This window comes from Sapajus apella, unplaced genomic scaffold, assembly GCF_009761245.1.
Source record: "Sapajus apella isolate SASKATOON/1434 unplaced genomic scaffold, GSC_monkey_1.0 scaffold16, whole genome shotgun sequence".
Lineage (NCBI taxonomy): Eukaryota > Metazoa > Chordata > Mammalia > Primates > Cebidae > Sapajus > Sapajus apella.
In genome coordinates this window covers 911,034-926,935 of record NW_022436956.1, presented here as the reverse complement: position 1 = coordinate 926,935, position 15,902 = coordinate 911,034, and the positions used below count along the sequence as shown (strand labels likewise).

The 15,902-nt window shown below is 50.9% G+C and overlaps 1 protein-coding gene across 3 annotated transcripts in view; it reads left to right on the top strand.

Annotated features, from left to right (window-relative positions):
- Positions 1-15,902, top strand: part of GLB1L2 (galactosidase beta 1 like 2) — a 43,244-nt gene continuing 27,342 nt past the window's right edge. For 2 of the 3 annotated variants that reach the window (XM_032284911.1, XM_032284910.1), the window contains exons 1-5: positions 10,857-10,966; positions 11,116-11,313; positions 12,743-12,811; positions 13,390-13,485; positions 15,359-15,467. In XM_032284911.1, the coding sequence (XP_032140802.1) occupies positions 10,872-10,966; positions 11,116-11,313; positions 12,743-12,811; positions 13,390-13,485; positions 15,359-15,467 (567 nt within the window). In that variant the 5' untranslated portion in view covers positions 10,857-10,871. Of the gene's footprint in view, positions 237-10,856; positions 10,967-11,115; positions 11,314-12,742; positions 12,812-13,389; positions 13,486-15,358; positions 15,468-15,902 lie in introns of those variants that run through there. The other variant, XM_032284912.1, reaches the window with a different exon arrangement.

Here is a 15,902-nt window from a genome sequence, read left to right as displayed (position 1 = left end):
GCACGGAGCCGCGAGCCCCAGCCAATGAGAGCCGGCGGGCCGGTTGCCAAGGCGACCAGCGCGCGGCCCCGCCCCCCGCGCTAGGCTCCCGCGCGCGGCTGAGTGCGGGCTAGAGTGGGAACACTGGTCCCCGAGAGCAGAGAACAGGCGATGACCACGTGGAGCCTCTGGCGGAGGCCGGGCCGCACGCTGGGCCTCCTGCTTCTGGTCATCTTGAGCTTCCTGGTGCTCCGCAGGTGAGAGAGAGCCCCGCGAAGCACCTGCCGGACCCCACATTACCCCGAGCCCTCCGCACCTCGGGTTCTCGCCTCCCGCGACCGGCAAATCCCGAGATCCCGAGGGAAGCAGCCCAGCCGCTTCTTTCTGGGAGCTCCCCAACACCCCCGAGCTCCCCTGCGGCTCCTCCAGGCACTCTGCTCCTGCCTGGATCCAGGCCTCTGGGCGACACCCGGCGTGCCCTCGGGAGCCAGTGTCTGTGCCCCGAGCCGCCCACCCCGCTGTGCCTGTGATACGCGGCTCTGCCCCTCGTGGACGCCCCCAGCCCTCCCGCCGTCAAGCCCTGTCCCCACAGCTGCGCGGAAAGCTCCCTCTGCTCTGGCCCCAGGTCCCCCTTTCCCCCCCAAGCCTCTGGTAGGCGCCTTATTCCGCAGAGGCCGGCGCTCCAGCCTCGCAACTACAGTCGAGCCAGCACGCCTGGTAGGATCATGCGAACACTGTCCATGGGCCTCCAAGATCCTGCACCATGATTTATTTGCACAGTTTGAGGACTGATAGGTCGTCTCTCTCCACTTTCCCACCATTCACCTGTTACCAGCTCACAGTTTCGTCTCCCCCTTTTACAAAATGTTGTTTATGGCAAATGGGTGACTTCAGTGATACCGCGATTTACCCACGGCCTGTGAAAAAGTTTTCTGGGTGCTCTAGCCCAGAGTTTTTCTAGCTTGTGCCTATTTTAAGGCTCTTACAGCCCTGACCCTATCTTTCAGGTCAGCACTTTCCATATGCAAAACCTCCAGTGGGAAGCAGACCGGCAGTATCGAACGGGCTGAACGGTTGGAACTGGTGGCAGTCACGACACCGTTCAGCTTTGTCATTTGTTTCTTTTTTATTCCCCTTCTTAGTTTCTCTAAACTTCCCCTGGGAGATTGGAAAGTTTTTGATAGAGATAAATATCTGGAAATCTTTTGTCGCCACGAGAACACACTTAGAAACTCTATGTTTATACCTCGTCAAGACTTGATTCTTGTTTCTGAGATAGTAAGGATGTCATAATATTGTTTGGGAAAAGGACGTGGTTTTCTTCTCATTCTGGGGCCCAGAAAACTTCGGGCATTTCATTTCTCCAGCTGTTCCCAAGATGTTTTCTGTCCTGCCTAAGATCTCTAAGCCATTCCTTTCTGACTGGCCCTGGCTCCTGTGGGATGCTCAGCTTTCCTCCCTGTGCAAAGCTTATGCAAACCCCAGAAGAATTACTCAGGGCAGCAGCAGCAGATCCTCCTGCATACAGCAGAATAGCAAGGCGCTCAAGATCCCCAGAGAAAGGCTAGCGGTTGCAGGCCCATTGTTAATCAGGGATATAGGAGTCCGTGCAGGGGACCCAGGCAGGTCACTTTTTGGGGCAGCACTGTGGACTAGAGATGGGCTGAGTGGCACATCTGAAAGGTCCCCAGGAAAAGGCATGGGAAGGAGGCTGAGTGTTTGCTGTTGTGTGGTGGGACAGAGGTGGGGTGTCTGACCTAGCTGGGAAGAAGCCTGAGCTTCTCTGAGGTGAGGTAACCGTGTCCCCATGTAGGTGGGGCGGCCACACTGGGAGTCAGTCTGGGGCCATTGGAGCGGTGTGGAATGGCAATAGAGAATAAGGAGCGGTGACTCAAGGCTGTGGAAACAGTTTGACATGCCTAGGAAAGTTGTTTTTCCTGCCACTCCATCCTTCTAGCAGGTAGGGCAGAAGCCCAGGAAGCCCTGAAGCAAGTCCTCTTTGGATCCTGTGGCATACACGTCTTTTTGGCATCTTTTTGATTTTTTCACCCTCATGGGTACATTCTGCCCACTTCCTCCTGTCTGACTTGGGCTGGACACCAATGATTCTGAGTTGCTGTAATATCTCTGGAGGCAGGAGGAGAACATCCTCTTTGTCTCTTCTTCTTCCTGTCTTGCTCCAGCTCTGACGGGGTCATTAACTGAGTGGGAGGTGGGGGCCTCTCCCAGCTGTTACTGGGGAGTGTTGAGGTGGCCAGTGGAATATAGATCACATGGAAACTGGTCACCAAGTTCACGCTTTGTGGAGCGGAGCTGTCAGGAGCAGCCCCTTTCCTGTAGCAGAAGGCAGGTATTTGGGCAGTGTCTGGCACGGGGTGGGGGTGTTTGGCTATAGCTTTTTTTTTTTTTCCCATCAACTTTTCCTTAGGCTGGTTCATGGTCAGTCATGGCTGGTGGGTTACATCATATCAAAGAACCAGGAAAGCCAGGTTGACTTTTGGGGAGGATTTCAATCTTAGGTTTTTTGGGTTGTTTTTAAGCTTGAACAGTGGTCTTTCTGAAAAATTACCTTTATTGGAGTTTGTCAGGCAACAAACTGCACATAGTTAAGATGTACAATTTGATATGCTTTGACATATACCTAAATCCGGCTGTGGATTTACCACCACAATCAAGATTGTGTAAACAGCCATCAGCCCCCAAAGTTTCCATGTACCTCTCTGTCATCCCTCCCTCCTACCCCTCCTTGCTCCTCAGCCCCAAGCAACCACTGATCTGTTGCTTTCTGCCATGATATATTGGATTGCATTTTCTAGTGTTTCATAGAATTGTAATCTTAAAGCATGCTTTCTTTTTTGGTCTGGCTTCTTTCATTCAGCATATTATTTTGAGGTCTGCGATGCATGTATCAGTGTGAACCATGCCTTTGAGCCAGTTGCCTTTCCTTCCCTTTCCTCTTCCCACTCGATGGACACAAGAATATCTGCTTGATATTATCTAAAGGTGTGGTTCTCACTCAGGATTTTTCCTTTATATAAATGCATTACTGAGCAAAAATGCAGTCAACTCTGAATCTCTCATACTGAAATTTTAGCTGGGAAAGTTGGGAGAGGGGAAAGCCTTCAGGTGGACAGACAGCATCATGCTCCTAAGAGGTAAGTTCATTTCTTCTCTGAGGTCTGTCTTACATGCTGCCCTGCTCTGCTGTTATCTAGATTCCAGATGCCAAATTCTTCCTTTGGAAAGGAAAAGGAGGAGAGTGTAGCAAACTCCTTCTCCTGAACAAGGTTGCTAACTTAGCAATGCAGGTCACTTTTTTTGATTCAAATCATGGCCAGTCCTGTCTTCCAAGGGTAGGTGACCAAATCGTGCCTCTCCTCTTGAGCTTTTGGGAGGTAATTGATTTTATGGGCCTTGCCTATTCTAGGACTCTGCTTTGCTTGAGGCCTGAGTCATATTTCATGAATGTTTAAACTCTTTGAACAGTGTTCCTTTCATCTTGTGGTAGTAAAGTTTTCAGCATCAGGGAAGTGGCTCTTTCAGCAGGTGATCACCTGTTAGATACAGGTGGTGAGGCAAGGCTACCTGAGCAGTGGCTCATCATCAGGAAGAGGGATGTCTGAGCCACCGTGTGCTAGAACATCGAGTTAGCTCTGGGATTCTTACAGGACCATGCTAGCCAGCAACTGAAGGAGACCAGAGTTGTGTTGGAGCAGCCATAGTATTGGTGTAGGTATGATTTAAGGGAGGAACTGGGCTACCAAGAAGACGGGGAACAAAGAACCTTGGCTGCAGAAATATAGTTGGCCAAAGGGTTCTTCCCACCTTAAGCCAAGGAACTGGCAAGTGAAATAAAAACATGTAGTCCTTGATGAAGTGATGCAGAGTTCCATGAGGTCATGTCAGATGCTCTTCTGGGAAGCATTCAGGAGATGCTGCAGCTTGAAGGAAAAGGTTTTAGAACATTTGGCACCTGAAAAGGACTCTGGGGTCCAGGCACGCACTCCCTCCCTCGCCAGCATCATGCAGCAGAGGCAGGGATTTTGGTGTCGATGTTGGGATATTTGCTGCTTCCTCTCCACTCAGTTTTAGCTTTTGCTTAAATCTATTGCCCTGGATATTGAAGACTGTATTGAAAAAGAGATCTCATGGTGTGGATGTTTCCTGTGACAGAAGGGCAGCAGGTGTTCTTAGAGGCTCGTGCTAACGAGGTAGCTATTTCTTGACTGGTGTCTGCCTGTTAGACTCCTTGTTGATGCTCGAAGCTTCTGTTCTCTGACACTCAGCAAAACAGTTAATGGGCTTGTTCCTTTCAAGCACAGATTGTATTTTTTTCCCTTAAGAAGTTATTTTGTGAGTAGGTAATTTATGAACATGGTAAGATAGTCAGAGTGTGAAGGGGAATAGAGGGAAATAGAGGGAAACTCCCACTCCTGACCTCTAAGCTAGGCACCCTTCCCCATCCCCTCTTAATATCAGCTATTATTACGGATAATGGCTTCTGTCAGAGATATTCTATGCATATTCAAGAAGATAGCTACACATATTATCCCACTTGTCCATTACACACATAATTTATTTAAACAGTCTTCTGTTGATGGACATTGATTGTTTGCAGTCTTTTAGTTACTGTAAACAAAGTTGCTGCAGATATCTGTTGGATATATTTCTATAAGTAGAATTGCTGACCGTAGATTCATTTTAAATCTTAATAGACATTTCCAAAATAGCACATTTTTTTTCTGTTGGATCAGTGTAAAGGAGATTCTGAGCCCAACTCGACAGGGGCGAGTAGACTCTTGAGTCTTGTAAGAACCGGTGCATGTCTTGTATGTCTCCATAGATAAGTCCTGTGTGGTGGATTTAAGAAAAATATTCCACATAGTTATGTTGTTTCCTATTTATGAGATCATTTCATTTAGAGCCTATAAGCATCTCCAAGATCAGGGGGCTTGTCACTAACAGGAGAGGCCTGTGTCGCCTAACACAGCTTTCTCTCTGGGTGAGACACAGTCCGTTTCTTGTTTATGATGCTGTCAGCGCCCCCAAAGTTCTGCGAACGTGCAGTGTCACATAACGTCAGAACACTGTTTGTTGCCGTTATTGTTGTTCTGTAGTTGATTACAGTGAGGGGTTTTTGTTGTTTCACTATCGGATCTCAAGGTTTTGGTCTAGAAAACTCTTCTTCATGTACTCACTTCCTACAGTCTTTAGGAAATATTGCCCTCTGAGCCACCAATATTGCTTCTGGGTCAGAGCCTGGATGTGAGGCCAGGGTTCCTGTCTAACCTGGGAACCTTTTAAGAGGGAAAAGCGGAGGAGCTAGGATTGCAGGAGTGCTGTGGACCTCTTGCTGGGGACCTCACATCTCTGCAAAATGCACGTACTTGCCTTGGGAATGGCAGGCCCAAGCCCATGGGCATATTTAATGCCTCTCCCAGAAAAACAGCAGTCCACTGCCTTGGGCGCAGACCAAGAAGCACGTAGAGAAAGCTGGGCCAGGCACAGGGACCGAGTTCCATTTTCCTGGGGCTGAAGTTCTTGGAGCCCAGGGTTTGGTCTAAGAGGCAATATTTTGGAGTAGAGGCGTTAAGGGCACCATCTGGGCCAAAGAGTAAATAAATCCTTCCCCTGGCCCTCAAATTCTTTTGCTGAGGGTGGAGAGAACAGGACTGAAGGCTGCTGGGACCAAAATATCCCCAAACACACAGTTTAGGGGAGCAGGATGTCCAAGGAAGTTGAGCCTCATGGGAGCCAAGAACTGAACCAGAATCCTGAGAGTGATGAATAGAAGTCTGCACTGAAGACAGATCCAAGTGAGGAATTCCCATGTGCTTGGTGTCTCGTGGGCAGCTGAACACACTTACCTTCAGATGGTGGTCTCCGGCATGGCCGCTTGGAGGAGGGCAGAGGTGAGTGTTTTCTTGGTCAGGATCTTCATAGGATGCCCTGAACTTGGATTCAGTTGAACCTCTGCTTATGGAGGCCCTAACAGGGCCGCAGTGCATACAGAAATTGAATTAGTAAGCCATCATCTCAGATGAACAAGTACGTGAACACATTATTATAGTGTCAGAATAACTGGCCCTTGGGGCCGGCAAGGACTTACGTTCTGGGAATTGAAGGACAATTATTGCAGTTCCTGCCCCAGACACCAGCTTGCATATGCCCGTGGCCAGCCCCGGACTGTGTGAGTGCTGCCTGGTCTTGCCGCCGGTCATCATGCTCCTCATGTTCACGCCGCCATCTCTGCTATGCACAGTTGTATAGCTCCTGGCCCACCTGTGTCTGGTCATACTCTGCATGGCAGACCAGAAAGAAATGACTGTGACCCCAGTGAGGCCTCCCAGCCCTACCATGACCCAGTTCCTGATGAGTGTTTGCAGGATTGATGAGTGAGGCAGGGATGCCCCCTGGCATGGCAGGACGCATTTCACGCCTGGCACACCTCACTCAAGGAGATCCTTTCTGGTGGCCATAGGATCTGGCTCACCTCCCACCCAGCTGCCCTGTAAGACCCCCTCTGAAACTCGACAGTCAGTCCCATTCCCAGAAAGAAGTGGTGACCTTGCCACCAGGTCATCTGCCCCTTTGTATCCCTTCACATCTGCCGGCACTCTTTACCACTCCCAGAACTCCTGCCTGCTGGAGACTGCCCTGTACCCTTCATCCTCGGGACCCGCCTCACCAGTCAAGGGAAAATCAGTCCAGAAGGCTTTGCCTCCCCTGCTTCCTCACCACGGGGCACAGCAGAACTCGGGGCACAGCAGTCCTCTGCTTCAGGTTTCCATTGCAACCGATTTTCACGTCTGCAGCTTCCACAGCCTTCAGCACGAATAGTTCTTGCCCCTTTCCACTTGCCAAAAAGGAATTGGTGAGGATGGGCTGCAGAGGTCTTGTTAAGTTGTGCGAAGCTCCATCAGAAGTCCTGACCTACCTGCCTTCTTCCAGGAACCTCACCTTGGACCATGACCGTGGCCACCCTCTCCATCCAGGTGGAGGAGTAGAGCCTGTCTCTGAGCAGAGCAGACCTGGGCACTGAGCACTGAGTTCAGGCCAGTGGTCAGGGCCTGCTGTCCAGTATCTTCTAAGGCAGAAAAGTCACTTTCTATAAATGAAGCCAAGATACACAGGCAACAGAAATTCCAGGAGAAAATGTTAACATAGGCCGGGCGCGGTGGCTTGCGCCTATAATCCTAGCACTTTGGGAGGCCGAGGAGGGTGGATCACCAGGTCAAGAGATCGAGACCGTCCTGGTCAACATGGTGAAACCTCTCTACTAAAAAATACAAAAATTAGCTGGGCGTGGTGGTGTGCACCTGTAGTCCCAGCTACTCGGGAGGCTGAGGCAGGAGAATTGCTTGAACCCAGGAGGCGGAGGTTGCGGTGAGCCTAGATCACGCCATTGCACTCCAGCCTGGGTAACAAGAGCAAGACTCCATCTCAAAAAAAAAAAAAAAAGAAAAAGAAAATGTTAACATAAGTTCCAGTTTGAAAGAAGGCAGGTGTTCCTGGTTTCATCAAATAAAGATCCATCATGGATGAACTGCTCCCCAAGAAAGGTGGCAGAAACACGCTGGGCTGCCTTAGGATTTGGTTAGCTCCTTGGTATCAAGCCTAGTTTAGGAGTGAAGTCTTGCTGACCTTTAAACCAACCAACTCTAACCACACACTTGATATTTCCTTTATTTTATTATTACTGAGTTACTCAGAAAATTACGGCGTTATTCTCCATCTTATGATTCTTAGTATTAATGATCGTTATTAGTGATAATAACCATTTATGTGATGCTTCGTTGTTTATGAGGCTCTAACTTGTATGGCCTCATTTCCCTGCAGTGAATTCCTTGGAGAAACCAACACTTAGCATCCTCATTTGCTCAGTGAATTCATCCCTTTTAGTAATACATTGACAACTTGTCTAGTAACCTACCAGAAAATTCCCATGAAGAAACAGTGGAATTTTCTAGAATTCAGAATTGGATAACAGCTAGATTGTTTTTTGTTTTTGATGTTTATTTCATGCCTCTTGATATGCACTGAGAAGAACGTTTTTCCTAAAAATATAGAAAATGGTGTGCTATAAAGACACTAGCAAAGATCAGCTCTATCCAGGGAGGGAGTCTGTGTACACGTGTCAAAGGAGAAGATACAGATTGGGCTTCTGAAGCCGTAACCTTGAGATTGGTTAGAATGCAGATTTTGATTCAATAGGTCGCAAGTAAGCCTTGAGGTTTATGCATTTCTGACAAGCTGCAGATGAAGACCTGGAAATCTGGTTGGTGGATAGAAGCTATTGAATTCGGATGCCTCTTTCCAGGCGTCTGCACCTTGAGTCAGGTGGCTGTGACCCTGAGGGGTTCCGAGGCATTGCTGCCTGCAGACCACACCTGGAGAAGTCAGCCTAGAGGTAGGTTTGCTGATCCTTAGTCATCAGCTAATCAAGGGGACAGGTTAAAGGTGTTTTTTACTAGCAGGGACTGTGTTGGAATGCGGGTCACAGAGAAGCTTCTCCAACCCTGCCTACACCTCTGCACTTAGCAGGGTAGGGAGTGGAGGCTCTGGCACCCATAAATAGATGTTAGGGTAAGTAATGTGTGCTTTAATAAGAATTAGAGATTGTACTTTTGAAGTTCTGGCCTGAGAATAAGGTTTGCTACCTGGTGGAGTGATTGCTAAGTTGTATTATCAATGTCTTTACAAACAGCGATATTGTGTGTGTGTATGTGTGTGTGTATTTTCACCACCAGATTGTCAAAATACCCCTGTTTTTTAGAAAAGAATCTGTCCATCCAGTTCTTCCTCATTCTGGCCTAGGGTGAGCCCAGCATGTGCCTCTGTGGGATCTGGGGGGAGAACTTGTGTTGCAGTGGGCAGCTGAGTCTGGTGAGTACCTGAGGTAGGGAGAGCTGAGCAGGAGGCAGGGTGTGTGCTTTGGAGTAGGTGTGGTCAGAACCAAGGGACACACAGACTCTCCTGTGTCTGAGGTGAGGGAGGCTTCTGACAAAGCCAGAGTCGTTGGAAGTCTGTAACCAAAGCAAGGCGCCTGGTCAGCAGAGCAGGGGACACCAAAGGAAGGCCAGGATGGTGGCCCATAGGGGCCCGAGGCCTTATCTTAGCGGTCCAGGGCTTCATCTGCAAGGATGTGGGCCAGCACAGTTGCTGGGAAAGGACGGATCACAAATGTTTCCAGCTTTGCAGGCTGCACAGTCTCTACTGCAAGTACTCTAATGCAAAAAGCAGCCGTACGTAGACGGGGTGGCTGTGTGCCAGTATGACGATTTATGAACACTGAAGTTCATATAATTTTTTATGTGTCCCCAAATATTATGCTTTTGATTTTTTTCCAACCACTTACAAATGTGAAAATTATCCTTAGCACAAAGACAGATGGCAGGCTGGATTTGACCTGAGGCCCAACTGGGCCCACCTCTGGTCTACAGGCTGTGTTGATCTAATAGGATCTCAGTGTACAAATCTTTCATTGTCAAATTTTAGAAATTGTAATAAGATGGCTTGGCACAAAGTCTAGCACATAAATTATGTACCACAATGGGGAGAATGGAGAGGCTGGGATTATTCTGCATCAGGGAAATAAAACCCACTTGAGGCTATTCTCTCTAAAGTTTTCTCTTTAGACAAAAAAAGAGTGGTGAATAGGTTTCCATAGCTCTCTAGTATACAAGCACATGCTAAAATAAATGGATTTCAGATAGAGGTAAGACTCTTCGACTGCACAGCATAGAGGGTTGCATTTCTCTGGGACCCTCACAGCAGCATTTCTGAGCAGTTGGGACGGACGTTAGCCCTGTTTTACAGAGGAAGAAGCTCCTGCCTGCAAAGCTGGTGTCACCGACCCAAGGCAACAGCTCTGCGAAGCTGGGGGTCAGGATTCATGTCCGTATCTTCCCATTCTGGCTAGTGCTTTTGTTTTCACTCTCCCATACAGTCCTTTGGAAGAACTGTGTCCTAAAATGTCATTTGCAAGCCATTTACTAGAACATGAAAGTTTTCTCTCTAGAGAAAGAAAAATGTGGTGAACAGCTTCCCAGGTTGCCCCAGATGAGATGACCCGTTCATCTGTGACACAGCAGAGCTGTAGTCCTGGTGCTCGGGTGTGAGTTCTAAGGCCCTGGGGCTGCGAAAAGTAGAAAGCAGTAGGTAAAAAAGCAAATTTCTTTGCCTGAGAGTGGTCCCAGACAGAGTTCCCAAGAGGCGGGTGATGTCCGGGCTGTCTTCTGTCCTGTGGGCATCGTCTCCTCGTGCCTGTCCATCTGACCCCCTCGCCTGCCCCGTCCCTCTGTGACACTCAGCTGAGGGAGCATCTGGTGCAGAGGGGTCCGCTGGGTGTCAGGGCTGGACAGCGTCCGGTGAGGACAAAGGTGCAGCCAGTGCAGGCTCCTGCCCCAGACTCAGCCATGCGCTTGTTTCATGCCTCCAACATTCATGAACTTCCTGGCTTGAAATGTGGGTCTCCCAGCTTCTGTCATGGCCTTCGGGAGATGGCGGGAAGGAGACCCATCCAGCAGTACTGTCACTGGGACCCCCCCGAAGGGCTCCCCGGGGCCACCCCCGAGAGATGCTTGAGGGGCTTCTCGTGGGCCAAGGCTTTCGACAGCCTTCCCGTGGGGGACTCTGCCTGGCTGGGTCATCTCTTGGCCGGTGCGCGATCTTCAGAAAGTAATTGTGACCTGGAATCGGGTGGATGAGTGGACACCGTTACCCCAGACCCTGTTTCCAGGGCTGCTGCGGCATGCCAGGGCACGGGGGCACCTACTGGGTGAAGCTGCTGCTGCTGTGGCGCCCTGGCATGCCGCAGAGCTGGCCCAGCCCTGGCAGCAGCTCCCCTGTGGCTGACCGCTGTCCTCTCTCCTTTTAGCCCGCCAGCCTTCATGCCGGGCGCTGTGTTGGCCTTGCTCCTGGCTGCAGCCTCGGCTTGCCCTTCCCCTGCCGCGGGGCCCTGTGCTGAAGAAAGACCCCTTCCAAGGTTTGGCTGAGGCGAAGGGGGGAGCTTTTCCGGCCACCTGGACACAGGCCCTCTCTAGAAGGAAATGCCGAGGGCCTGTGGAGGGACAAGGACGCTGATCTCTCTGGGGCCCGGAGTCCCTAGGCTCCAGAATGCCTTTGTCTTTCCAGGTTGGACTGGAGTACCCTGGTCCCTCTGTGGCTCCGCCATCGGCAATTGGGGCTGCAGGCCAAGGGCTGGAACTTCATGCTGGAGGACTCCACCTTCTGGATCTTCGGGGGCTCCATCCACTATTTCCGTGTGCCCAAGGAGTACTGGAGGGACCGCTTGCTGAAGATGAAGGCCTGTGGCTTGAACACCCTCACCACGTAGGTGCTGCCTCCTTCCCCCATGGGGCTTGCTTCCCAAGTAGGGCTCCTGGTGTCTGCATGCGAAAAAAATGTGAGAGGAACCAGCCCAGGTCATCTGCCAAAAGCAGAGAGCCAGGGTCTCCCTCTTCCTCTCCCCACAGAGCTCCTGACTCATGGGCGTGGAGGGACATGAATGGATGTAAGGTCTAGAGGAACCGAGGTAGCAATGTCGCGCAAGAGTATAATGAAGGAGCTGAGTGCAGGTGGAGGAGGTGTTTCATTGCTAGCAAACCTTTTTTTTTTTAACAAGCAGGCTCCGCACTTCCAGTTTATACAGCCAGTGAATGGGGTCTTCTTCAGAAGAGCTGCCTGAGAGGCTCTGCCCCCAGTTTTTAGCTCTGCTCAAGGGCAGTGGTCTTAGAATGCTGTGCGTGTCATCCCAGCTTCTGTTGTGGGATGACACATGATAGGCATGCAATAAAATGTGGACTTTGCAAATCATTTAAAAAATGTGCTTGGTTGTGAATAACCTGGATCTTTTCATGGAGTTTTCCCCCAAATTGCCAGCAGATACTTGGCTCTAAGTCTGTGAAATAAAGGGGGTGATGAGGCTGGATTATTCCATTTTCAGGCAAAAATATGTGATTACAAATCAAGGAGTAGCTTTTCTTGGGTGATTTATGAACCGATTTTGAAGACAGTTCCTTAAAGAGTTACAGAGATGTGCTGAGCCTTGACGACTTCCCAGAAAGGACTCCTGCAGGTTGCGGGAGCGCTGCGGGCTCAGTGCTCCGCCCCATATGGGCAGCACCGCAGATATTTGCTGAAATGCAGAACTTGTGTGTCCGACTTGGAAGCCAGACAGCCTCTCCTCCCTTCAGCTGGGACTGTTCTCTGTAGTAGGCAGAGGCTCCTCTAAAGCCAGTGATGGGGTGGGGTCGGGAGAAGAGCAGCTGTCGTCACTGTGTCATCCAGGGATTGTCCCCTCTGCCTCTCTAGTTGAGCCTGTCCATGAGCCTGCTCTGTCCCTTGTCTTGTCTAGAGTTGGAAGCTTCATTCTGTTGCATGTTTTGGAATTCTGGGTGCTTCAGTAAACACGGGATGATCACTGAGCTTTCCTCTTGCTCCTTTTAGCTGTTTTTCGGATAAAGTCACATCTTCCGTTCCAGTGGGGTGTGGGCATGGTAAGCTGACTGGGGTCAGAGCACCAGACCTTTTACTCAGCAGGTCTTATGCTTTGTCCAAATCCTGTTGATACGGAGGGAAGAGGGCTTGCCCTCGATTCTGGTCTCTAGATTGGTTCACTTAGTTCTTGGTTCTAGTCCTAAAATCATGAAGACATATATCTTCAGCCATCATATTTGATTTTTAGGATAAAGAAGGCAATGTGGGAGATGAATTGGAATGAGTGACACACGCTAGGTGATAATCATTATTTCTGTTGCAGCTATGTTCCGTGGAACCTGCATGAGCCAGAAAGAGGCAGATTCGACTTCTCTGGGAACCTGGACCTGGAGTATGTGCTGTTGCTGCTGCTGTGACCTGGCCAGGGGCAGGGGCAGAGATGCAGTTACTGGGGGTGGATTAGCAAAGAGAACCCGGGAGGGACCTGGGTCTGGGGTCCTGTTCTAGGACTATGAGAGGCCCTGCACCCAGGACCCAGACACTCCCCATCCATGACCTGTCACCCGGCGGGGCTGGGCCTGCAGCATCCGGGCCTCACCTCTCCACTGCAACCCAGAGGGGCAGAAGACCCCAGAAGCCGCCGACTCTGCACGGGGTTCAGCAGCCTGGGCTGGGACAGGGAGGCCCCTCTAGGCTGGCAAGGCTCTATTGGAGTCATATTCACTGTGAAGGCCCCTGTGCCCTGGCTGATGCCCTTCCTCCTCAGGCCCCCAATGGAGCTCTGCAGAGGCTCTGAGCCTGGGGGCAGCTCAGGCCTCCGACCTGGTGTGGGAGTCCCTGCTCTTTGGGGGTGGGGCTGAGCTGTCCCTTCACCCCACCGGGCAGCTCCTCCACCCTGTGGTGCATGCAGCCCCCACCAGCCTCACCACTGGCTGTAGTGGGAAGGGCTGACAATGTGGACCCCTCTAGGGCCTTTGTCCTGATGGCCTCGGAGATCGGGCTGTGGGTGATTCTGCGTCCAGGGCCCTACATCTGCAGTGAGATTGACCTCGGCGGCTTGCCCAGGTAAGCTGAATTGTGAAGGGTCCTGTGTGCTGTGTAGAAAGCTCACAGACACAGGTTTAGTTTTGTTTCTGTGTTCTAGCTCCCATTCTGTACTGAATTTCCTTTTCAGGAAGAACAGCACCCAGGGGGCATCACTTTTCAGTGATGCTGCAGTGGGTGCCCTTGCAGAGCCCCTCGTGGGCTACTTGTGTGACAGGCAGCAGCAGGGCTGACCCTCCGGGCATTCCATGCTTCAGGCTCTGCTGTGAAGCTGGGAGCCCTGGCAGGTCATTCACCGGCTTGTCTACAGTATGGGAAAGATGAAACCTTCTCTGTCTGTTTCTTAGGAATGCTACCAAGCATATTTTGAAAAGTCCAAGTATTTTGATGAAGCCTAACAGAAACAAATTCTTGTTATGGTTTTGTCTTCATATCTTGGCCCACATGTGTCATCTTCCCAGGTGTAGTCTTGGCTGAGGTTGGTATTCTGTGGTTGGAGTAGAAATCTGGACAGGAATCAGCTGGGACCTCATTCATTCCTCATCCTCATCACTGTTGCCTGTAAGATTTTCTTGTTAACAGGCGTAACCGTTCTCAGCTCCCACGGTATACCAGGTAGTTAGACCTGGGCTGCCCCGGGGGAAGAGGCTGATCCTTATCCCCAAGCCCTCTCCCCTCCCCTGGGGAGCCCTGGCCTTGTTTTCCTCCTGGTTTCCAGCACGACCTGCCTTTCCCTTGCGGGCACAGCTTCTGTCTCCACTACCCCGGGTCACTTCTCAGGCACTGATCCATTCAGCTTGGCACGCTCGCCCTTGACGTGAACAAAGCCAGGGCAGCCTCCCCAGTCCCTGCGGATTAGAAAGCTGTGTGCCACCGTCAGCGATTTCTGCGGCTCAGCCAGGGCCGGGCACAGGAGGATGAAGGGTTTAACAGTCTTAACTTAGAAGAAGGGGGAGCGGTGGCACTCTGACTGCCCCCCCAACCCTGCCCATGTGGCACCTGCTCATTTGTGAGAGGGGCATGTGGGCACGCCTGCAGAGGGACAGTCCGGGTGGGAGCGAGAAAGCTGACCTGTCAGGTGGGGTTAGAATGTGGGGATGTCAGTCTAGAGGAAACTGCTCTCTCCTCACCCATTGTTTTACCAACGGAAATGGGATAATTTCCTAACCTGTTTAGGACTTCCAGATCAGGGCAAGAGGAGCCTCAGAGCCTTTTGTTAGAAAATAGAAGCGTCTTCTCAGAACCTGAAGTGAGAAGAAGGGGCCCTGACTCCAGCTTTGGAACTAATCCATGCTGCTGTGTTCCTCTGGGAAGTTTGGGATCACAGCAACTGGGTGGAGGGAGAATTCAGCTCTTGCTCACTGGCTGCTCTGTGCTGAGCTCTGCACAGCCCATGAGACTGATGCCGAGGTGTTAGCCGCGTTGGCAAGGACAGCGGCTGCATCCTGCTCAGCCCCTCGCAGTCTCCATCAGGCTTGTTTTTTGGGGTGATGCTGGAAAGCAGTGTCTCCATCCTTCCACAGCCTCAGTGATTCCTAACCTTTTGGCTTTACCCTTTGTAATGGGATCTTAGAGCAAATTCTTAAAAACTGGACCTGGAGTCCTGTGAAAAGATTTTGTCACTGCTGGCAGCCAGGCCCTGCAGCTGTGGAGCTAGAAATGAACTTCCACCATGGTGTGTCCTTGGGAAGGGAAGTTGTAGGAGTGCAAGTGGGTGCTCGTCCCAGAATCGGTTTGCACAGTCTCCCCACTTCTGGGCTGAGTGGGGTGGAGGAGGGCACAGGTCGTTCCGAAGCACCGTGGGGCCTCTCCCTTCTCACGGCACCAGCAGCCTGCTCACAGCAAACCCCACTGTGACGCTAACATCCTCCCTTCCCTCCCTTTTTACTTCTAGCTGGCTACTCCAAGACCCTGGCATGAGGCTGAGGACAACTTACAAGGGCTTCACTGAAGCAGTGGACCTTTATTTTGATCACCTGATGTCCAGGGTGGTGCCACTCCAGGTACAAGCAAATGGGATCTTCTTTGATCTTCGCCTGTCTTCCTCTAGGTAGTGAATCATCCTTGGTTAGTTCTCAGACCAAGGGGCTTCCAGTGTTCTTGAACACAGGAACACGCTCTTTCCCACTGCGTGAGACTGATTACTGAGGGACTTGCAATAGTTGTCTTTTGAAAGATCTTGGCACTTCAGTGTTGTCTCACTTGGGTGTGTTACTGAAAGGACAGAGAGATGTAAGCGCTCACGTTGTTACATATGGCACTGGAGAGGCAGGGATGCCATGACAGCCCGGAACACCCATCCACTGGTGTCTCCACGGTGTCAGAGAGATAGTGATGCAGTGACAGCCGGGAACACCCATCCACTGGCATCTCCACGGTACCAGAGAGATAGGGATGCCTGGAGAGCCGGGAACATGCATCTATCTACCAGTGTCCCA